Raw genomic sequence first — 24,279 nt, forward strand, 5'->3', positions numbered from 1 at the left:
GAGGGAGAGCTGGCACTAACTAGTGTTCCCCCTCAGCCCACTTACAGCCTCAAGTGTTTATGAACAGTGTAGCTCGAGGCTGTGTCTTCCAGCTAGGAGGAAATACTGAGATCCTTGTATCCACACAAATCCTAGAAGATTTGAACACTAGTGTAGTGTCTCTCTTGCTATAGTCAATCCAAAATGGAAGTACAGATGTTCTGTTCACTTCTTACAGTAAAATCTGGCTTTAGAGATCCGAGAGAAAACCTAAAACAATCCGTAAATGAAGTTATCATTGCCTTAGGTTTTGGAAATTTCCTCTCACAGTAAAGATGCCAATATGAGAGCAAATGAAAAGCAGTCTAATAATAATTCAACCATGGACCACACAGTTTTACTGCTGAGTTAGTGGCAGGTATCCCACATGGGCTTGGTGTTATTTTTGTCCAAGAAAGGCTGTATTGATTTTAACATCTGAGGAATTAAAAGCAAAATTTAAAAGTATTTTTCTTTCACAGATAACATGCTATACTTCCTATTCCTGCTCGTGATAGTTCCGACCTTAGTAGCAGCTATATGCCACTGGAAGAAGAAGTGGTAAATTATAAAGCATTTTTCTGTTGTAGACAGAGAATGTAACTAACCTAATTCACAAACCACTGCTGCAGCTTGTTGCTTCCAGCCTGCTGTAAGGTCTCATTCATTTCTTCCTTTGGCTGTCAAACTGTGTGGATGTTGCATTTGGCTTGTGGCATTTCTGAGACACTCATCTTCTGCTGCTGTGTCTGTACACATCTATGTGTGGCTTTTGCTGGTAGAATGTGCTTTTATAGGAGAACAAAAATATCTTTTGTTTTGCTCTCCTATTTCCAGGGTGAAGGAGTGCTGCTGTCCTGCAATACCTAGTCCTAACAAGAGCAAAGTGCTGTCATTCAAAGAGTTTAAGGTAAGATCACTGAAAATGTAGTGTGTTTAATTTGTCCATTCTTTGATTTCAAACTCAAAGTTTCAAAAAATATTCTTTTTGTGTTGATTAAATTTAAAAATAAACTTATTTTTAATTTTTGTGTTGACTTCATTTAACCATTATAAAAACATTAACATAGTTTAATAATACTCTTTAGTGAAGAATTTTCTTTTTTGGCATTCATGTGACTCTGCAGGGACCAGCTTATATTCTGCAGTCTGTTACTGCAAAAAGCCAGTGCATAATTGGAGAATAAATGAAATCTTTTGATACAGTAGGTGATTCCTCCACTACTGCTGTTCAAGCCCTCACACTGAATGCAGCAGACCAGACAATACTGCACTTCACTGCAGCCTATGAGCTGTGCCTGCTCCTCCTGCCCCACATCTCAGCCTGTGAGCTGTGCCTGCCCGCTCCTCCTGCCCCCACATGCCAGTCTATGAGCTGTGTCCGGCCTCTCCTCCTGCCCCACACCCATCTGCAGTAGGGCACTGCAGAGCCATGCACTTGCTGGCCCCTGGGAGAACACAGGGGGTTCTGCCAGGTACTGCCAGGTCTGGCTGGGAGGAGAGGATTGGCCAGAGGCCTCCAGGAGTCAGTACACCTATCAGCCCATGCTGCTGTCTTCCAGTTGCTTCTGGTTAAGACTAAAACCAGCCCGCATCAAAAACCTGGCAAAGTCTTCATAGTAGAGGGGCATGGTTCCTTCCTCAAATACAGTTGTAATGAATTTACTTTAAAAAAAGAATTCTCTAAATAAATAGTCTGATAGATTCGACATAAAATACCACTTCCACTGAACATTCTCTCCATAGGTTTTCCTTCAAATTCTCATTTATTTGAAAAGTCCAAATAAAAAAAAATGTGTAAGACAATATTAGAAGTCCTTGAAGTGATCACTCCCTTTTCTTTACTCTGGACTTTTTTCATTGACTAGTTTTTTTGTTGAATGGTTCTCTTGTAGATTGGTTCTGAGAAAGTGCTAAAAATAAATGACTGCATTCCTGACATGCTGGCTATGGACAATAAGGCTGAAGCCCAGAAATTACATCCATGGAGCAAGTTGTCTTCAATACCAACAGAAGACGAGACTGATGGTCACAATTCGTCCTGGATTTACCCTAAGGAAAATGCAGAGAGAGACCTTCCACCCACACCTATCTCTCAAACTCATAATTGGTTTGAAAATTTTGCTTATTTTTCTCATCTTGATGTTGAATCTCATCCCTATCAAACACCGGAGACACTGGAAGCGAACGAGACAGAGCTGCTAGTAGGGCAATACCAACCACACTGCTATATTGATATTTTTAATGAGGACACAGCCTCAGCAACCAGAGAAACAGCTGGCAGAAAGAATGGTTTGAGATATATCTCACAGAGAGATGTGCACTGCCTGGGGAGAAGGCTTTGATGTACTCTCCTCCATTCAGTCCAGCCAGTGTTTGATTACACAATATAGATGAGAACTTCTTTTGATTAGGGCTCTCACAAACTCAACTGCCCTACTTTGACTAGTTTTCAGTACTGGCTTGCACACAGGAACAATGTGTGTTATGGTTTCTTTACAAGTTTATGGGGATTATATAAGATTTATAGGCTGTTTTGTGGCCTGTATTGTGTAGAAAGCTAGATCACAGCAGTCTGTCATAGCCTGATGCAGAGAACTGCTGTATTTGACAGAGATAAATTTATTCATAGAGGGGCAAGTTAAACAAGGGGATAGGTTGTTGTGCTCAAGGAATTTATTTCACTTGCAGTACGCTACTACATGCTCTGGCCACCCCAGCCAGGGGTGCTGTGCTGCTGGGCATGGAGCATTACCCAGCCCAGTGATAGTGAGGGGTGGGTTTTATTTTCTGTCTCTTAAGTGATGTAAGGAATCATCATGGAAAGGTAACCTGCATACAGTGTGGTACATTACTAGAAGATTTGAAGGAACTTTGACTTTCTCTAGGAGAGCTGCCCGGAGCACCAAAATCCAGTAATTGCCATGCTTTCACTGCACCTGCGTCCTAATGGCACTTGTTGGGTGAAAGAGCACAAAAAACATATTTTTATAGTACAAGCCCCTGCTTCCATTTCTTGTCACTGGGGCTCATCACACTTCTGCCTTCTCTGTTTGGAAGAATGACCCTGTAAAATTGTCTTAACTATACACTAAAGAAATGTGGGGAGCTAGGTAGGAAGTTCTTTTTGCAGCAGGAAAGCTGTTTGCAGAGGTGGTACCATGCACTGTCTCTCTGCTTTTGCACATGAACTGAACTTCTTTAGGCATTAACTCCTGTACTTCCATAGCAAACCCCAAACCACCAGCCATGTAAGGAAACAGGGTGGTCAGATGCATAGTTGTATGTATCCCATTTGTGAAGAATGTCATATTCAGGCTGCATCAGCTAGATCTCCCAACACTGCTTTTGCATGTGTTAAAAAACAAAACAAAAACCAAAACCAAACCAAACCAAACAAAAAAAAACCCCCAAAACCCCCCCAAAACCCCAGACCAAACCAAACCAAACTTAACCAATAATGAAATTATTTTAACATTGGAACTGTACTGAAAGTCTCATTAGATTAACCTCCTCAGTGCTCAAGGAACCCTTTAGTTTTTCATCCTTACGGTGCTGTTTGGAATGTGTCACATGGTTTCAGCTTAGGAGCATGGAATAAGCGGTTATCAAAGGTGAAAAAAATGGAAGGTCTCTGCCAATTTGATCTTCAGTTAGTTCGCTAAAATGCAGTCACTTGTCTTCCCTGTGTTTAACTAGCTAGCTAATCGCACTTCCTAGGAACTAAAGCAGCTGCAGGCACAAGTGAGTTCTGATACTGAACCACATCTAGTTTTTACACTGTTGATTACAGATACTGTTGTAATGTCCACAAGCTATGTTGCAACAGGAAAACCAGTAAGACCTTAGCCTATAGTCGAGACGAGCACTCCCTGCAAAGAAAGAGAGGTTTTCAGGCAGGAAAAGGCGAGGTACAGACAAAGGTACAAACACAGGGATGACCAGCTGGGGTCAGGTGTCCAGTCCACGCACACTGTGCTGTGTGTGTACAGATGGCACACAGACTCATTTGACAAGTAAAGAAAAATTACAGCAGAGTCCTTCCTGTCAGCCTTCAGCCAGTGGAGTAAGGAAATGTGGCTGGGCACATTTTGCTGAAGGGCAGTTTGACAAGAGAACAGGGAGGTAAGGGAGGAGGCTGATGCTGTTTAATGGAAACATCCCAGAGAAACTTTTCCTCCCTTTACCTCTGGGTTACAGTGCATTTGAAACCTTGATACCACAGTACCATTACAGCTTGGAACATTTACTTCTCCAAAGTGTTTCATCACATTGTATGTACTTGTGTAGTTTAAAAGCTTTGCTGCTGGAGAAAAGGCCAATAAACAGAAGGGAGCTGTTCTGTCACTATCGATATAAAACTTCTGAGCTGTGCATTTCAGAAAAAGGCCTGTTTATTCAAAAAGGTTTGAAAGGTACCCTAAATCAAGGGTTACGTAGCTAAGGAATTCTGACAAGTCAGTCAACGTTCCACTAAACATGTTAAAATTTGGCATTGCTGCAACTCCTTGTGTCAGAGGGGACAGCTGCAACAAAGTACAAATCCCTACTTGAAAAAGCTGCTGTCACTGGGGCTTGGCTGCAGCAATTCCGCCCAGGAAGTGAATGGAGGAGTGTGAGTGTGTGTGTGTGGGTTCAGCCAGTTGTGCCTTCCTGATGGTGGGGTGAGACACATTAACCTGTTCACCTCTCAGCTCCCTTGGTCTTTCCTAGGGAGATCCTGCGCTGCTGAAATTTCATTATCTGGACACAATGAAACACTTGACTGGGTACCAGACTGCTGGGTGAGCTAAGGAGAAGCCAACCCTTTTGGTTCCTGGCCCCGATGGGTGGTGCTTCGTGAAACCACCTGTGCATAAAAGTGCACAAACAGAGGATTCCAGGGAGGATAATGCTCCTGTGCCAGTCAGAAGGTGCAGTCTGTGTGCCAGAACTGAAGATTAGGAAAGTATTTTTGCATGGCTGGGGAAGCATGTATAATTTTTATATACTAAGACATCTGTCTTGCATTAATGGTTGAATGAGTTCAAAAGTGTAATCCTCTTTTTTTTTTAATAATTCAACTCTCACAGCTGTTGTTGAAATGCTAATACTTAAACCATCACATAATGGAAAAGTATTCTCAGTATCAGCATGATAAAGTTTTAAAATAAAAATGGTGTGCAAACTATTAAAGAGTCTCTATTTTTATATCTTACAAAGCATTAATATAAAATATATTTTTGACAAAAAAGTTTATTTAGAAAGCTTCTGGTCATTCTAGTTGATTAGTAACTTACAAATGTAAATAAAATTCCAACCCATTTCTAGTGCTGAGAGGTACATAAGAGACCAGAACAACTATTAGAAGTTTAAGTACATTTTATTAACAACGCATCCCTTTGATAAGACTACGCTTCAGGAGGCCTTTAATGCTCATTGACATGAACTGTACACAGTATACAAAAAAAAAAAAAGAAAAAGAAAAAAGAAAAACACGAAGAAAATCAAGATGGGCAATACCATTTTGGGACAAGCCTCTGTTTAAATTATACACAGCTCAATGCAATATTCTTACGTAAAATATATAAATACTTTTTCTTTCTATGTTACAGGTATACAATATAAATCAGATTTCAATGTCTGTTCAGTGACCTAAAACACTAAAACCTCCAAATATGTAGCAGCGTATTACTAAATAAAAAAAAGACCACACAGGACAGGGAGAATAAGTATTGAGATTTTCCTTGATCCCTTTCCTCAGATCAGAATGATTAATTTAGATAATCTCTTGTAATGAAGTTTTAGGGATGCTGACAGCCCAGTACTGGAACAATTTTTCAATTAAAACTAAAAATTGTCTGCCTTTTATCCCCTTAAGACATTGCATCTTGTGCTGAGACACCCTATTCAGTGGCAAAATGGCATGTTACATTTTTTGGCATAAATCACATTTCTCAAATAAAATAGTGTATTTTAAAAAGTAACTCAAAATGTGCAATTTCTGCATGCTGTGGCATTGCTGTCCATCTATGCTACAAAAATAGCCCAAAGAAACTCCGCATTCTTTAATGAATATAAATCCGTTGAAAACAAAATTATCTACGGAACCACCATGAGGATTTAAAACAAAAACCAAGGAGATGGGGGCCCTCTAGAAAAATACAAACACGGTATCTAGCATGTCCCCAAAGTTCTTTTACAGTTCAGGTTTTACTCTCACCAAGTATATCTTTAATAAGCACATAATAATAGAAGTGTTCTAATAGTTTTTTTTTTAACTATTAAAAAAAAGTAGTTACTGGACCTGCTTTCAACTGGCTCCAGTAGAGCTCAGAGTAACAAGACTTGTGTGCCGCCCTGCTGGGAGGTGAGTAGAACCAGGGAGATGTTCCAGAGACTGGCAACAAGCCTTCCACTGCCATTGCTAAACTGGAGCTTATGTTCCCTTACAGGGAAACACCAGCTTCCTGCAGCCCAAAAAGCCAAATACCATGACCAGGACACAACTATGAAGCAGCAACAACTCTTCCAGTTCTCACTAGGCTTTGATTATTCTCTGTTTCTTGAATAGCTACCTTGCTCTTCAGGCACATAGCAAAGGTGCTACGGTTTGGTTTTCAGTCTCACTGCAAAATAAATCGCATTCAAGATCACTATGTATGTTTCAAAATAAGACGACAAAGAGCCAAGCAGGATTCTCACTGGTGCCTTATAACGGCAGCTTACCTCAGCATGCTGAGCCACTGCACCCTAAACTACTGAATCTGAATCGTTTAGAACTCCACTTGGGAAAAAACACCACCACCCTGCAATGAGAGCACATTTTGGGTAGGTATGTCAGATGTCAGTCAAATAAGAATGGTCAGATGAGGAAAAGAAACTTGACTGAAGCACAGTATGCCAGGGGCCCCACATACAGGTTCACCACTTCAAAGCCTGACCATCTCCAGCTCCAACTGATGTCTGCAACAGCTGGGAGCATGCTGCATGTCTGAATTTCAGAGAGCTGAAAAGGTCTCTCTCTACAAAAGGAGACTCAGCACCCAGCTATGTCCTCCTTCCCTCCTTGGAGAGAAAGAGGTCCTTAGGGAGGTACCTGGGGGCCCCACCAGTTCACTGCCCTTTGCAAAGGGCTGCCCCTTTCCACTGACTGTAAAAGCCGACAAAGTAAATTGGACAGCTAATGCAGCAGACTAAATGTGACTGGTTTCACAAGCAGCCTCTCCTTCCCACAACGGCTTCTGTCTCTGAGCTGCACATGAGCATGTGGGAAAGTTTTCTTTGCCACAGCAACCCAACTGCATTGGTAGTATATAGTGTAGGTGAACATTACACACTTTGCCATTTATTCAACAGTATCACTCAGACTGGAAATATAAAAGTGGGTGGTCTGTCAGCTTCCCTAGGAGAAGTGGAAGAGATTCTTTATTAGGGCTAATACAAGCACAATCATTGCTTACTACATTTTAATTTTGAAGCTTTAAAATGAACCAAACGAAATCCCAAAACAAGAACTTTGAAAACAGTATTTGAAAAAAAGAGATCTATAGATTTAGAAATTCACAGTTTATAACTAGGCCAATATAAATTTCCTTCAATAACAGTATCCCCTTCATTTGCCAATTAAACAGAAACATCAATGAGCTTAATGTCAGTATGTAAATTAATTTTCTAGAAATGTTGTATGTTATGTACAGCACAGACTTTACATCCTTGATGCATACTTGTTGAAATTACTGACACTCATACATTTTCAGAAGAAAAATCACGCTTTATAACTGAATTTGCAGCCATAATTATTTATGTCAAGTTTCTGTTGTCATGGATCCCCACACAAGCAAGCAAGTACTTCAGAATGAATAAGCATTTCAGGATGGAAATTCTTTCAAAAGTAGGTTTGCTTACCTTTTTATAATCAGAGGCCTTTCTACATTAAGTGCTATGGGTTAAACTTAACAAATGAACAGAGGTGTTTTATTTAAATACAGGTGATAAAACTTGTTTATTTTGCTTTAACTGCAGAAAAATAACATGGAGTTGTTTGATGTAACCCCATTTAGTTATTAAAACAAATCTCTTCTACTCTAGCCTAACTGAGGTAGTGTTTGAAACTACTGTATAACATACGCTATCCCCATTTGTGGGAAAACTACATTATTTTCCTTTGGAGTTTACACCACTATTTGGTCTACTGTGATTGACATTTTGGTTTTACAGAAGCATTTATTTCTTATGACCATAAGTCCAATAGTTACTGGTGTGGCCTGTTTTCAGAACATTTCAAACATGTCTTGACACATAGATGTATTATTTGTGTCAATGACCACAGAAGAGTTGAATCAGTTTCTTTTTGCTCCTTCTTTCAGTGGGAACTCATGAAAAGATAATCTTAGGAACTAAATTTGACTACGAGCAGCAACTTACAATTTGCTTTACCGGAACCTGATGGTATGCAGTGCACACAAGAACTCAGTGAAGTGATAGCTGCAAAGCGGTGCTTATATGGCATGGTGAAATTTCCAATAAGAAGAAATAAATTCTATGTTTCACTAGGAATCATGTGTTACCATTCACAGGACTACTTCTTGAAATCTCCAGTAGCATAGCTAGTAAGAACAGAGTTATGAGCATCAGGATAAGTTTCAGTTAAGTATTAATCTGACAATTATAAAAAATGGTAGAAGTGAATGGATAAAAATATGTTCTACTCAGTACAGTCCAGCTGAATTATTCACCTATATCAAAATCAAAGGGTAATCCCTTCTATTACAGGCATTCTAACAAAGGTGGCCATGCTACTATATATACACATTTGCATATATTTATACTACCTTTGTATAAAGGCTTCTGAATCTTTAGATTCATGACAAAAGTGACAGGGATTCTTTTTTTTTTTTCTTTTAAGCTTGCACTTATTAGTTTAGAAACCTAACTAGTAACATGATTGAGGCAACTACTTCAGTCATTATCAGTCACTGTATCATTTAACTTTTGCAACAAGTCTTAAATACCAGTACAAAATTATAAGTACGGCTGCTCCAAAATTTGTTACTTAAGGCTTTTCACTACAATTATTAGTACTATCAGACACTTGATCACTAATCATTGAAAATTCAAATAAACCTTTGTTTTTATAAAAAGTTGTTTCCGTGGAACTTGGAAAACACTCATGTTATGTCTCCTCACAAAAGCTACAATGATTAAATGTCTTCAAGTTTAGTTCATACAATATTTGCTTATCTGATACAAATCATGCTTTTTAAACGATTGTAGTTAAGAGTAAGACCCACATATGTATTATATGAGCATGAGTGTAGAAACTGCAAACACATGCATAATATTCAGGGAAAACAATCTCATTTCAGCATTTTAGATTTAAATTATTTGGTTTTTTGAAAATCAAATTGTAGTGAAAATCCTTAACTGGTTCAGGCAAGATACATGTACGTAAATGTAATGAAATTGAAGAAACTGCTAATAAAATGTCTTACAACTATAGCAATATTAAAATAACTTAATGAAACCTCAGATTCACAGAGGCATTTCTTTCTGTCTGAAGTTAAAAATCCCCATGTTCATAGTGTTATAAACAGTACAAAAACCAACAGAGAAGGGCTAATAATAATCCCCTAGTGCCCACAACTACAGCATGGCTCCCCATTGCTGGCAGTGGAATGCACTCCCATCTCTCTGATTCCTGGTATTCAGGGTTTAAAAAGCAAGGCATCGTTCTGCTTCTCTGGAACAGAATCTTAAGTCAATTAATAATGTCTCTGCAAGTTGTCCTTTTTCTTCTTAATGTATGGTAGAAAATGAAATGAAAACTTGTGGAGGCGTTCAGTGCTTGGCTCTTGCATATACTGGTAATTACTATTATTAAAACTATGTAATGTTTAATAAATCCCCAAAGGGCTCAAATGACTGTGGCAGTAATTGGTTGAGGAAGCAAATGTTTTCAGTTCAGTCTTCAGGTACCAGTAGCTTCTGGAACAGTCTAGAAGATGGTGCTCCAAGCCTTTTTTGTCCAGTCAGTCGTAGGTTGTGTGAGGATTTCAGAAAGTCTGTATGAAATGCACTGCTTGGGCAGAGGTCAGGATTCAGCTGATGCATCGATTACAGGCTGTTTTGTTGGTGTTGCTAAAATAGCCTCTGCTTCTTCATGCATCTAAAAGAAAAAGATGGAAGTATTAATAGTTAGAGACTTTGGTTTCCTTTAGGACATACCTCTCTGAAAGCATTTTTTACTCAAAACATGAAACCTGCACCGAGCTAGCACATTTTGGTACATTCAGTACATGTGAACCCTCCACTTACTTGCAAGAACTGAACGTCTTGAAACAGCTCCTGAATGAATCTTCGGGATGGAAGTCGAAATGTACAATGTGCTAGCAAGTAGGACACCTCAGAGTAAAGGCAAATGTCATCAAATGCTTGGGGGTACTTCTCCTTAATTCTGAACAACAGAATAAACAAAATTTATAAGTCTTGAGCGGATTTCCATAATATTTTAAAGTAGAACTCTTCTTTTAGCATTTGCCAGTATCCAATGTCACTAGTCCAGAAACCTATAGGTTATAACATTTTTTAAAATAAACTAATTTCAGTAGTTGTACTCTTGCCTAAAGCAGAGTTGTGCTTCTCAAGAAGTTACTTTCAGTTTGTTATTGTGCTTATTTATTATTCAGCATAAATAAAAAAACTTAGTTTCTTTTTTAAAGACACTGATTTTAAAAAGTCTGGTGAAGAGTACAATATTAAACACAGAGCAAAAATGCTAAAATTATTTGTTTAGCTTTTACATGACAGTAAATCATATCTCCTTGACAATTTTTTGAGAAGTTAAATTATTCATTGTCCCTCAGATCTTAGAGAATACAGATGACTAAATGTTGCTAAAACATCTGGAATGTGTTGAACTTACGTCAGAAGTCCAGTTTCATGGCCTTTAGTTCCTACTGAACTACTCAAATTGATTACCAAACGTAGGACCTCTTTCCGCAGAAGTATTCTGCACACTGGAGTATCATCTGGGATTGATTTTACTCCTGGAAAAACAAATTAGACAGTATAGAATTTAAACAAAATTGTCTTTGATTGTGCTAATATTATGCCACAAAAGTCTGTTTTAGCACTCCATACACATACATGCACATACATATTTACATATTATTCTGAGTGATCAAAAATATTTCTACTAAAATTAAATACTATTTTCAGGAATTTAAACAGTTTAAAACCTTTTCAAATATTTGAAAACTTTGTAACTGGAATATCCTCTAAGATAAAGTCACAGTGCTCTCTCTATCACTAAATCATGTTGCAAACTGGATGAGGTTTCTCTCAGATACTGAAGAATTCAGCAGCCAGCTACTTCGTAAGAAATGATAAGTCAAAATGTAATACGCAAGTATAAAAAAGAAATGTCTTTCTCTTTACAGAAATTCAGTAATTTTTAAAAGTTTTTTTTAAATTAACATCAGTTATGAAAAAAGGCAATCAATTTGTTTGTAACGTCAGATACAGAGCTACTGAATAGCCTGTAGAAATGTTTATAGCAAAAGAAGAGTCTAGAACTCTGTTCTCCCACCCGGAGATGTTTTTATCCAGATTTGTTCAGTTTTTGTTTAATAATGAGCATTAATCAGTTGCAGTGTATATAAGCGAAATATAATTTTTCCACAATACCTAAAACATACTTCAAGAGTTACAGTCCCTAATAATCATAAGGCTTTCAAACTTACCTAAGACAAGTTCTGTACTCTTGGTGCTGCTAGCCGAACCATGGGATACTGCATCACTACAGCCTGAAATTCCAGAGAATTTGGAGGAATGGACGTCTAAGTGATTGTGAATGGTCTGCCCACACCAGTCAGTATATGGAATGTCTGAAAAATCTGACATAAACAAAATGTTGCATCTTTGTTATTCACACTTTTCTTCAATTCACATGCTTTTGCTATTTTTCAACAATGGTAAACATGCAAGACACTGATGCACTAGTTACTATGCACAGTTGGAAAGTAGATGTTGTATTTTGAAAAAATCATACTTAAAATCTTTAAAAATTGCTCTTTTAGAATCTTAAAATACTCCAGTGAAAATAGTCAGCTCTTCTAGACACTGATGGAAGCCTAAAATGCTCACACATAAAGCTCCATTTTATATGACAATACAGATGCTCTTTCATATGCATACTTTTTTTTCATACAATTATCACAGTTTGCAGAAAAGTCTCTGACAAGAGCCTGGCTCTGCTGTAATTACAGCTGGGATTTTATTTGCCATCCTTTCTTGCTTCTGAACTCAACCTCAAGCTCAGCTCTCTGAGCCATTCCTCACATTTTGTGTATCATGCCCCCTGCCAACATGTGCTACTAGCTGAATGTGTAACACTAATGTCAAACAGTAAGGCTTCCTACTAAGCATCCATTACTGGATTATCTTTTCTCCACAGACATTGTAAAAAGGCATGTAAATGCAAGCTCTGCAGAAGACGTTACAAAAAATAAATGAGTCTCATCCGAAACTCAAAATATGAGGGAAGATGACTAAATCCCAGAAATTACAGCTCAACTTCAACCAACTCCTCAGACTTACTTCATTGTATTTTAGGATACAGACTTGAAGTCAGACTTTTCATAGTTGGACAGCAGGTGTCAATTTTTAGGAAACGGATTCTAAGTACCAAATAAGGTTTCAAGATTTATATTTTAACATACACTCAGAAATACTTTAAAAATACATGCAGGTACCTAATCATAATAATACTAAAAACTGAAAAGCTGGAAATGACCACAGTAATACCACTGGTTGCAGAGTGAGTTTATTAGAGAATTAATTTTAAGGTCGATAGTCAGTTACACAAAAACTCTTACAGATTATTTAGTTTTAAAGATGAACAAAATCCAACAGGTTCACTTGGTTTTACCACACTTCTCCACAAGGAACACTAACCTGTACGACTATATGCAGAGTTCACTTTGGTGTTAGGCTGATAACCCAGAATTTGAATGCAGACACAGTAAAGACAGTTCTCATCTGTGTGCTCCTGCAGACCAGTATCCTCTGTACTTTCTAAAAACTGAGAGGCGTCTGAACGGCTGGTATTCATGATTTCTGTGAGACTGATCTGCTGCCGTAGCATCTGGAAAGGGCTTTTGACAACATCACTTGCACCTGATGGAAGACCTGTAGATAAGAATTAGTTATTAAAAAAACCCACAAAACCAAGCAACCTGCACTATTTCAATCAATTTCCACTTTTAAGCCTTTTAAGGCTGGGGAGTGTGTGCACATGAACACCTGTAACATTATTTTTTTTGAGAGAGGTTAAGCTCCCAATATTGTTAGCATTTGAGAAGTAGACATCACATTTTAGTCTCAACTTACCAGACATAAAATAACATTGCAAAGGACAGAGTTTAACCTCTAAAAACACATACTGTAAAAGATGGTAAGTGGTAAATCCTGACATAGTATCAACATTACTAATACCTATGTAACACCAAACACATTACCAATTTTCATAGTGTCCAACAAGATTAATAAAATATACCAGATGTTTAAATTACACATGCACTAACGCACATAGAAACACTATTTAAAAAACTGTAACTTAGTGGTCATGACAGGAAGAAACTAGAGTCAACAATGCAGAAACAAACAGAAGACACTTTAGTGACATGCTCTTTCCTGAGTGGAAAAAACAAATACAATTTTGAACAAGAGTTACTTTACACTGAAACTTAGCAAACTACAGAAACACACTTCCAGGAAAATCAGCTTTATATACAATGCTAACAAAACAAAAGAAAAAAATCAGTAAAGTGTGTCTTTTTAAATGCTCAAAGTGGTTGTAAGGAAACACCAGTTAGCCAAGAGGCAGAACAACAGCTATCCTAATATACTACTAGAGGACCAGCTTCAAGGCTTCTTTTTTCAGTTGTCCTTTTTAACAGACATACTGAGACCCTACAAATTTCTCTGGAGTAAAAAGAAATTGCATTCCAGAACAAGTCACACATTTGAGTACTTGCAGTTCTCTTGTACCATGTCCCATCACCTTCACTGATCAACTGTGATGGACACATCACAGAAAGACAAAATTTACTTTCTGAAATAAACACTGAACACCATTACTGGTTCCTATAAACTCATGTTTAATCAAAGGGAAATCAAAATGTAACAGTTCAATATGTAGCATTCATATTTTATCTAGTGTTACTTCCTTTAATTCAATATCACTACTAGTCTCTGATTAGCATTAGCTCACATTATCGAAGATAAGCAGACTTTCCTCCTCCCTTCATTAGAGCAGGACCAAACTTGGATGCAACACTGTATTATCTCAAACTAAATAAAACAGGGAATTCAAGGCCTGCAATCCAGATTCCAGAACACAGTTCTCAAAACTTAACAGCTAATAAATAAGCTTTTCTCTAATGAAAAATTAACGAATAAATCAACAACCCACTCAGTGTACCAATAAACAACAGAAACATGCAGGAGAGGAACAAAACCAGTACCTCCTGCATCAGGTGCAAAGACCCTAGCTCCACGGTCATCAAGTGGCGGTGTAGTTTTCTTCTGGAAATATGGAGTTTCCTTTACCTGGAATATTCAAATGAAAATTAAAATTAGCACAGGTGATAATCATAATACAAAGGAAAAAGAGATTTTATGAGGAAATAAAATGTTGTTGATTTTTTTACTTCAGGAAGAAGATATAATTAGAGAAGAAAATTAAGAATAAGCTCCCAAGTACTGAAGAAAAGCCAAATGAGAAAAATATACATTTGTGAATGAATGTTTATTAAGTAAGGCTTATGACCAGTTAGTAAATGTTCTAACAGTGGTGATAGGCTGGTGCAAGAAAACCAGTGACCCACAATGATTATTAATAATTTGCCTATGATGACTCTACAGCACTGGAGATCTTGGAAATCCAGTGCAAAAACAACCAGGACATCTAACATGCTGTCTGTAGGATGCAGAGTTGAGACATGTCTCAACTACAAAAAGACTTAAGAGAGAAGAAATTTAGCAACATAAATGTGCCACAAAGACTGTGAAGGAGAAAGAAAAAGTAATCATTTCACAAAGGGAAAACAGAAGCAGGTATTACAGAAAAATTTGCCTTTGGTCTTGGTTTTGTATTTTTGTAAGATTAGTAAGAAAGTGATTTACAACTGAAAGGCAACAACTAAGTAAAGTAAACATAAGGAAGCCCACTGATTTACTTTTGACATAGACCATGCCCTGGTTTTGATAATTAAGTAACAGAATATTAAAGCCTGTGATGTATCAGTTTGTTAAACCAGAATGCGTTTTCTACCAAGTAGAAAGAGGAAAGCAATTGCTGAGACACTTAAAATAACCTGTTCTAACTTAAAAATATGTACCTTTAAGGTTAAGTAAAGACAATATAATTTAATACTATGATGATTAAATAATAAAATATTGGTATTTATTTCAAGATCAAGGTAAGCAGGGAATTAACTGTGTGGTTACGCACATAATTTATGGTTGACTATAAATGGCTAAAGAGGCATTAACAAATGTCCACAGACTATGTTAATTTTAGTAAAAAAGTCAGATGTCAAATAAAAATCTTATGACAGCATATTTATGTCACCATTGTTTAACATTCCTCTAACATAGTGTGTCTCATTATTTGCCTAATAATGCAAACCAGACTAGTGACCTTGCGTAAACAGGGTTTGAAGAAAACCTCTTGTTCTCCGAAATGCATTTCTTGAAAGTACCACATCCGTTTTTGCTCATTTCTCTAGATTTAATCTACTCTGATGGAAAGGCAACAGTTGACTACCTACCTTTCAGTATGAAAATGCATACGAACCAAATCAGTTAATGCATACATACCTGAAATATTTCATTGATATCCACCGGGAGAGCAAGGCCTATGTAATCATCAGAGCTACCATAGGTAGCATTAGAAACCATGGAGCGAACAGAAGAGGAACGCTGAAGTGTGTTTTGGTTAATAGGACTTAATAAATCTTCTTTATCTAATGAAGCATAACTTAAAGCTTTCATGAACCTGCAACATGGAAACAATAAATCACAATTTTAGTAACTCTCCCATTCTAGCACATTAAAAGTAAGACTATCCTTATCATCCCATTGTAGATCGCGGAGCTTGTTACAACAAATTACAGCTACAGGCTCATTGCTTTTTCTGCCTCATACTGCATGGTTTGGCAGTTCCTAGAGTAAAAATTTCTTCTTTGTAATTCCAAGTACAGGAATTCAAACTAATCCTGCAAAACTATATATTTTCTCCAAGTTTCCAGGCTTTGAATATTTACAGCCCAGATGGAGTCAGTAATGATTTAGGCTAATGGCCTAACTGCCTCATTTTGAAATGTACTCATACACTGAACATGTATTTCCTGGATATTCTCAAACTCTGAGCTGAGCAGGCACATCCCTGCAAAGGCAGACCTTGAGCCTACCAGCGATGCGTGCAGGGAATATTTTACTCCTGTACTCCGAAGGTGCCACCACCAGGCCACCAAAGCACGGAGGAAGTATTTGCTCAACAAATGCCCAAAGAACAAACTTAAACCTGTACAGTGAGCAGAGCTGACTGCGAAAAATACCTCAAAGAACGAAGACACAAAGAGGTTGGGAAAACGAGATGGGATAGAAGAGGCAGGAGAACAAGTCCTCAGTGCTGATCAGAGCCCTAGTCATGGAAACCTCACATTTGGCCATCTGTCATTTTATTTCTCATCAAAGACAAAAATCTATAAATGTTTTCTGCTAATCAGATGATAATGTAGATGGTCTATATGCAGTGGATTAAAGCTTCCTAATAACAAGACATACATCAGGAACAGTAAATTTTTATTGCAAATTATTATATATTGGAAGGTAAAGTACAGTGAACATTTGCTTTCTTTTTTGCCTTCAAAATAGTTTTCTATCAATTTTTTGTTATAGAAGGGCAATAAAAAGTCTTCTTATCCCTAACAGACTAGCAGATATTCAGATAAAACTAAATTACCAAAATTTGACCATGTATGGTTCAAGACATTATTAAGCAATAAAAATGCATGAAACAATTTACAGGATATCAATAGTTTTCTTGATACTTATTCAGACCATTGCTAATGACAGTAGCAGTGGACTTCCAATAAAAGTTAAGCCATACTTCAGAAAGAGAGGGAAAATGTCTCAAGTTGTGCCAGGGGAGGTTTAGATTGGATATTAAGAAAAATGTCATCATTGAAAGGGTTGTCAAGAATTGGAACAGGCTGCCCAGGGAAGCAGCTGAGTTGCTATCCTTGAAGACATTTGAAAGGTGTGTAGATGTGGCCCTTAAAGACATGGTTTAATGGTGGACTTGTGTTAGTAGCTGAACTCAATCTTGAAGGACTTTTCCTACTAAAAGATTGTATGACTATAAACTGAAAAAGTTACTAATTGCATTAATTATTTCATAATACAACATGTTACAATGACTCTCAAAATTAAAGACAGAAGTATTAATCCTAAATGTTTGTCCCTGCTTTTCTTAGAAAAGCTAACAGACATATCATTAGTATTTATAAACATTACTAAGTTTTCATGTAGGAATGTCTGCAGGTGATAGGGTGAGACCCATGATCAGGATTTGAAACACGTGCATTAACATTTTTGTTGGTCTTTGAAGTCAAAGGTGGGAAATTTAGCCTTACAAAATAATTCACCCAAATAAAAAGGCTTTTTAACCTTCTTAATGAAAAGAACAACTAAAATCATCACAAAAATAAATGTAACACATAAATCTGTCAATAAATCATAAATAAAAGTTTTCTGAAGACTGACAGACAAATAGCTTTGGCAGATAAAAAAGACAGTATATTTCTTTCTAATTTATTATTTAAATAACAGTTAAGGACAATTTTAGCTGGAAATAGTAAACTTACTCTGAAATTATTAGTAAACATAATCTGAAATTATAAGGACCACAATTATTCAGCAGTGACACTCAACTGTAAGCAGTAAGAAAAACACATGTACTAGTTACACTGCAGTCCTTCCAATCAATTATATCAGTGACCAACACAATCTGAAAATCTCTTTTAGCATGTATGTTTGCAATTATTTAACCTTCTGAGAGATATGAGCACTCTAGACATTTCAGTTCAGTGTCAAACAGGTCAGCTCAAATCCTTGATACAAGAGAACGTGAACAGCTAAGCACCAGGAATATTGTCAGTATGCCACTGCATGCAGAGTCTTTGGATGAAAGTCCACTGCAGCAAGGCTGCTCTGCATATCAGGGACACGACTGCAAGTAATGGTACAATATTACTTACAGCCATAACAGAACCTGTACCACCACTGAAATGACACCGATTTGTTCCTGCATTAGCACAGGAAGCCCATGACAGAGCAAGGAACAGCACTTTCAATTTCCAGGACAGCACAGGTTAACTACTGAATCATTCTTAATTTAATCAACACACTCATGTCTAGTTCTAACGAAACTGAACAAAGAGAGAAGAAATTATCTTTTATGGCATCTTTTCAGAAAGATGTGAAAATATCAACAAATGAATGTTGCTCTTTATCAGGCCAAAAATGCAGAGCAATAAGCAGGCACTGTATACACTCAGCTGGGTGTGAGGAGTGCAGCTCAGGGGCATTTGCTGATCTGTGCGATAAGACGCATGTACTGGTAGCATCTCCGCCTTCTCTCATCTGAGAGATGATGTTAAGGGAAGAACAGAGATATAAAGTGTCTTTTCAACAGCAGTGTGAAAATCCAACACATGAGGTAAGATGATGTGAAAGGAAAAATCTGACACAAGGCCTTTCAAGTTAAAGTTGTTAAGCACTGACTGCTGCAGCTGGGAACAGTGTCAATGTCAAGAGCCAGACATCTTATGTAACTCTCTAATTAGTCTTCAGAACATCTAATATCACTCAAAAATAAAGAGGTGACACTGCCATCTAAAAATAAATGCTATGAGTAAATCTTTGCTCTGTTGCAGCTAGAGCCAAACTGACATTCCTATCAGTGGTACCAGTATCTCATCACTGGCCTCAATGCCACAGTGAACACAAATATAGCATACTGGCAGGAGTCCCTGTCCTAAAACCTCACCCGGTGACATCAAGAAAATTTGCTTCTTAAATACAGCTCTGACTTCAGGGGCAATTTGGTGTGTTTGCAACTTTAACAGTGTTAGCAGTGCAATTGCATTTTTATACTATGAAAAATAAAACAGGAAGGAAGTGATAAAAGGAAACATTTTCCTTTGCCACCAACAGCATTAAAGGGGCTAGGCAGAGCTGGAAAGCCAGGTTTCTCTGACAGCCCTTACAAAGTTGATCATTATTCTTCTATTTTTCTCCTAATACCGGTACTGCTTTCAGTGGAATTAGGAATCACCTTGCAACAACTGCCCCTTTTAGGCACAGATAGAAAGAAGTAATAGAAAGATACTTTTCCGATTTAACTGATTCTTACAGCACTGAAGTAAGAAATGAGGACATAATAATCTCTTACCGGCTTGGGGTTAGCCGAGAATCCAGGCTGCCAGACTTCATGGTAATGGTGTCAGTAAACAGCACATCTTTTGCTGGAGATGCCAGGGCTTCTGAGTGAGACAGTGAAGGATGCATCCTCTGCTGCTGTAGGCGCTTTAGTGTAGCATAGCCAAAGGCATCTCGAGAACTTGTGTAGCTGAAGTTATAGTCAGCAAGACTTTTTATCGTAGCAAGTGAAGGAGCTTTAAGAGACTGGGCTCTTCGGGGAAGGGTATGAGAAGACCCTGGTGGTACCAGGGATACAGAGTTGGATTTTGAGAGAGGCAGGTGGTTAGACTGTGGTGTTGAACAGTGACTTGGTTTAACTGTTTTTGTGCTTACCACAGTACTCAAACTTCCACAGTCAGTATCTACGTTTGTAGTGTCCACACCTACAGTCTCCCTTGAAGGGCTGGAGCTCATTGAGCTTATGCCACTTGTTGTGGTATCTGTATTAAAACTTAAGCTACGACTCTTGAAATGTGTTTGTGTAGTACCATCTCCTATCAGCCTTTCTTTGCTTGTGTTTTCCCTATGAATTTCATTTCCAAGACCTTTTGGCAGCTTCAGATCATTTTCTCCAATACTTGGGGTACTATCAGTATCTTCTACGTGTTTACTTCCAACAAAAGAAGTTTCTAATCGTAAAGTCTGGATTTTTGGAACTCTGAAAACAGGGTTAAATTCTTCCCCAGCAGGAAAGTCTATGCTACCACTAGGTTCTGTTACTGTACGATTTCGCCTCAGGCCTGATTTACTGTCAGATGATGTCAGCTTTCCTCCTTTCGGATCACTGCTACTTCTGTGTTTTTTATTAGGTAGAGTAAGAGAGTTTAGAATGCGATTTTTCACAAGTCTACTAGAAGAAAAAAAAGGAAAGGGACTACGGTCTTTGTCCTTTGAAGGTCCAGGTCTGTCATAAAATATTTGTTCTGCATCTTCAGTAATATCTAGAAAGAATGTACTGGTGGAAGTACTACCAAAACGGTCATCCTCCATGATGAACATACCTGAAATTATATGAGACTTTGTCACTGCAAATGGACATTTCTTCAGAGTGTAGAAACTATGTTGCAAAACAGGAAGCCATTCTATAGAAGCTAAAGTGTGAATCTATGCAATTTACTGCTACTTTAATTCATAATTTTTTTCTGCATATTGTAGTGCAAATTAACTACTTGAGGAGTATCTGAGGTGAAGGTCTCACTGCTTCAAAAGAAAAGCCACGCCATCTTATTTCAGTACAAATATCCACCTACTGGGATTACAACAGAAGCACTCCTTTAATGATATCTAAATATGATATACTTCTGGATTTGAATCCCAGCTACACACAGCAAAAATAAAATGCATTAGATACTCGAAATACACAATGATTTAAATACAGCAATACTTTGTGTATGTATGTACACCTAGAGAATACATGAATCTATTTTCTAGAATATTCCTTTGACTACAGCCAAGTGTATCTTTATACCTAAGCACAGAGTTTTCTGCAGCATACTATAGCAACACTGATCTTGGTGCTTTTCTTCAAGTGTTTATTACGCCATACTCTTTTATGGAGTTTTCCAAAAGCACTATATGCCTTTGCTAACCTGTTGTCTATCTCCCCATCAATCTTACCACCTGAGGAGATGAGGCTACCTAGGTAGGTAAACTGCTGGACTGATTTAAATAAACACTTGAAGAAAAGCACCAAGATCAGTGTTTACAGAGCCATAGTGCTGTCTACTCTCTTATACGGTTACAAATCATGGGTCGTCTACCGCCACCACCTGCGACTCCTAGAATGCCTCCATCAACGCTGCCTCCGTACAATCCTAAACATCCACTGGTCAGATTATGTGACCAAAACATCTGTTCTAGAACAAGCAGCAGTCACTAGCATTGAGGCCACGTTGCTGAGAATTCAGCTGTGCTGGGCAGGGCACGTCTCAAGGATGAAGGACCACTGCCTCCCTAAGATTTTGCTTTACGGTGAACTTGCCTCCGGCTGCTGCAAGAGAGGAGCCCCGAAGAAAAGATACAAGGACTCCCTGAAACAACATCTCAGCCTTGGCCATATTGATCATCATAACTGGTCTACTCTGGCCTCAAATCGGGAGGCCTGGAGACACACCATCTACAACGCTGCCGTTTCCTTTGAGAACGCACGCAGGATCACTCTGGAGGAGAAAAGACAACGCAGAAAGAATCGTGTCTTACAGAATACACCATCTAAGGAGTCTTTCTGCTGTGCCTTTTGCAATCGGATATGTCTGTCTTGTATTGGCCTCATAAGTCACCAATGTGCCTGTAACAAACGTGGATAGAGCCTTCCTAAATCTTCGTTCGTGAAGCCTAGCCACGATAGAGTAAACTGCCAAGACTTGACATAAAAAATTAATAACTTACCCTAATCTTAAAATTTCTTTCTTCTACACCAAATGTGAAGCTAAGATACTGTTTAATCCCTCTCACTTGTCTGCATCTCTTTGAATGCATATAACTGTCCTCTTGCTTGCACTCTTTTTACTGCACTATCAACTCTTTTTACTGCACTATCACCTTTACACCATTTGCCTGAACCTCATCCTGCCAGAAGGTTGGTAAGGACACCAAAATGTCATTTTATCATGGTTTGGGGCTTTTTTCCATTTGCTTTTCTTTCGTTTGCTTGTCTTGGTGTTCTCGTTACTTACTTGAAGGAGCAGATTCGCTTTCACTGTTGTGCCTAGAACTGGTGGACTCAGAGTTCAAGCTAAGAGTGCTGGGTATAGAAGAAAGTTCATTGCAGAGCTGCTCCATGTCATCAGGGACCACTGGCCAAGGCTGTCTACGACTGTGTCTTACTGCATCCCAGTTGTGATGCTTCAAAATGTCACATCCTTGTTTAGTTTTGGCTATTAGACCAAGCACGTAGACACAGGTTCTGTATTTAACGTACATATAGAAAAAAGAGCATCAATAATAGCATCTCATTTAACTAACCTTATTTCTCTCTTGAAAGTTTCAAAACAATTCAGCAGAAACTTCACAAAACTGCCAACTAGTATACTGTTAATTTTTATTTGTAAATCACTGGAAGCTTAAGAAATGCATTGAAGTATCTGAGAACTATTCAAAAATAAAAACTAATTCTCACAAGAGCCTTATTACATAAAGTAGAAAAGTACCTTTTGAAAAAAGGACAAACACTAATGCAATAGCAATATTAGGCAAGATACCATCTATTTATGCTTTTAAAGATTCAAAAAGATGTTCAATAAAAATAATGAAATTATAAATTAATTTTCACAGACATAAGCAGCAAATATTTTATTTTTTTTTAAAAAGGAGAAGAGTAGTATGTATCTTTTTTCATAGGTTTCATTTGTTTACTGCATTTTCTTTCAGACTTCTTATACAATTCTACTGTTACATCAAACTGAGACTGAGTATCAATCATCAGTGATTTTTAATAGGTGGTTTCCAGTAAAGTACAAAAATACACTCATGTAAACAAGGTAAAGTTATTTGAAAACTGATGGCAACTACCATCTGGAAATTTTATGTATAAATCAGATACACATACCCTCTAACAGACAGAACCTCACAATGTTGAGCAAGTGCCATTATATCTGGAATTACATTCTCCTCTTGAAGCAAGTTAAGACCCCAGTTTGATGATCCAATGTTGCCCTGGAATAAAATTTGTCAAGTAAGTTTTGATCTTGATGTGATCTGCAGCACTGTCAGTGTAAAACTTTGACATTTTTGTTTTTTGATAGAGTTTCAAACCATATCTTCTCAAAGCAATTACAAGATTGGAGCACCCTGTCTGCATCTTCTAGTTGTGCAAATCCAAAAAAGGACTCAGCACACTATCTATAATACCTCAATCAGCTCACAGTTACAACTACTATGTATCCCTCACTTTATCACTTCTACTACACTCTGCAGTATGATCTGGGTTTATTCATTTTATATTCCTCTTACACAGCCAATTTATTACAAGAAAGAAGCAGGTGAACAGTTGATGTGGCAAAGCAAATTTAGAAGTGTAGCTTGGATTCACACCAATAATAGGTTTTTGCCTGTCTCAAGTACCAGGCGTGCCATGACTGCCTATATTCTCATGCATCTACACTGGCAGCCAACTTTCTTCCGAAAATATGAGGGACTACCACAGTGAATACATTAAAATCAGACCACAGCAACTTGTAACTACTGGTTCCATACTAATATTGTTGCTACATATGGCAATGTGGAGGTTTTTTTGTTAAAAAGAAAAAAAGACAAAGTGATTATTAAAAAACTCAGAACAAAACAGGTGCAGTGAACCACTTTCAACTCAAAGTCCAGTTATGGTACAGATTCCAACTTGAAAAAATCACATACTTTTTGACAAAAACCCTAATTCATTATTTATATGAAAATTTGCTTGGTTATTTCAGAACCAAGAGTCATAACTAAACAACTGCAAAAGGTTTGTAAATCTGTTACTAACCAAAGCCCAAAGGGCTGCTTTCAGCTGCTTAATTCCTTCCCATTTATCCAGCATTGGGGAACGAACAGTGTAACTTAGATCTGTAACAATACTCTGAAGAAGAAAAACAGAAGAAATTAAGTCAAAAATGAAAAGGAGATCTCAGTTAAACAGGTTCTCTTGCATTTATAGAAAAAGTTAAAGCACTTATTTAAAGCATGTACCCCAAGATGAACAGTGGTAATTCTGGAATTATAACCATAAATTAACAGCTGTGATAATGCAAG

At 37.7% G+C, this 24,279-nt stretch overlaps 2 protein-coding genes across 4 annotated transcripts in view; one reads left to right on the top strand and one right to left on the bottom strand.

Moving 5' to 3' along the window:
• LOC127463209 (oncostatin-M-specific receptor subunit beta-like) overlaps positions 1-5,193 on the top strand; it is a 29,000-nt gene extending 23,807 nt beyond the window's left edge. For all 3 annotated transcript variants that reach the window (XM_051772347.1, XM_051772349.1, XM_051772350.1), the window contains 3 exons: positions 501-579; positions 856-928; positions 1,914-5,193. In XM_051772347.1, the coding sequence (XP_051628307.1) occupies positions 501-579; positions 856-928; positions 1,914-2,363 (602 nt within the window). In that variant the 3' untranslated portion in view covers positions 2,364-5,193. The remainder of the gene's footprint in view (positions 1-500; positions 580-855; positions 929-1,913) is intronic.
• A 168-nt stretch (positions 5,194-5,361) lies between these two features.
• RICTOR (RPTOR independent companion of MTOR complex 2) overlaps positions 5,362-24,279 on the bottom strand; it is a 75,172-nt gene continuing 56,254 nt past the window's right edge. Inside the window, exons 28-38 of the mRNA XM_051772336.1 lie at positions 24,014-24,106; positions 23,099-23,205; positions 22,227-22,456; positions 19,523-20,552; positions 15,883-16,060; positions 14,526-14,610; positions 12,955-13,188; positions 11,742-11,894; positions 10,922-11,045; positions 10,315-10,453; positions 5,362-10,165 (exon numbers count right to left, since the gene is read on the bottom strand). Coding sequence (XP_051628296.1) covers positions 10,091-10,165; positions 10,315-10,453; positions 10,922-11,045; positions 11,742-11,894; positions 12,955-13,188; positions 14,526-14,610; positions 15,883-16,060; positions 19,523-20,552; positions 22,227-22,456; positions 23,099-23,205; positions 24,014-24,106 — 2,448 coding nt within the window. The 3' untranslated portion in view covers positions 5,362-10,090. The remainder of the gene's footprint in view (positions 10,166-10,314; positions 10,454-10,921; positions 11,046-11,741; positions 11,895-12,954; positions 13,189-14,525; positions 14,611-15,882; positions 16,061-19,522; positions 20,553-22,226; positions 22,457-23,098; positions 23,206-24,013; positions 24,107-24,279) is intronic.

Source organism: Manacus candei, unplaced genomic scaffold, assembly GCF_025592945.1.
Source record: "Manacus candei isolate 608988 ecotype Guabito, Panama unplaced genomic scaffold, ASM2559294v1 h1tg000152l, whole genome shotgun sequence".
Taxonomy (NCBI): Eukaryota; Metazoa; Chordata; class Aves; order Passeriformes; family Pipridae; genus Manacus; species Manacus candei.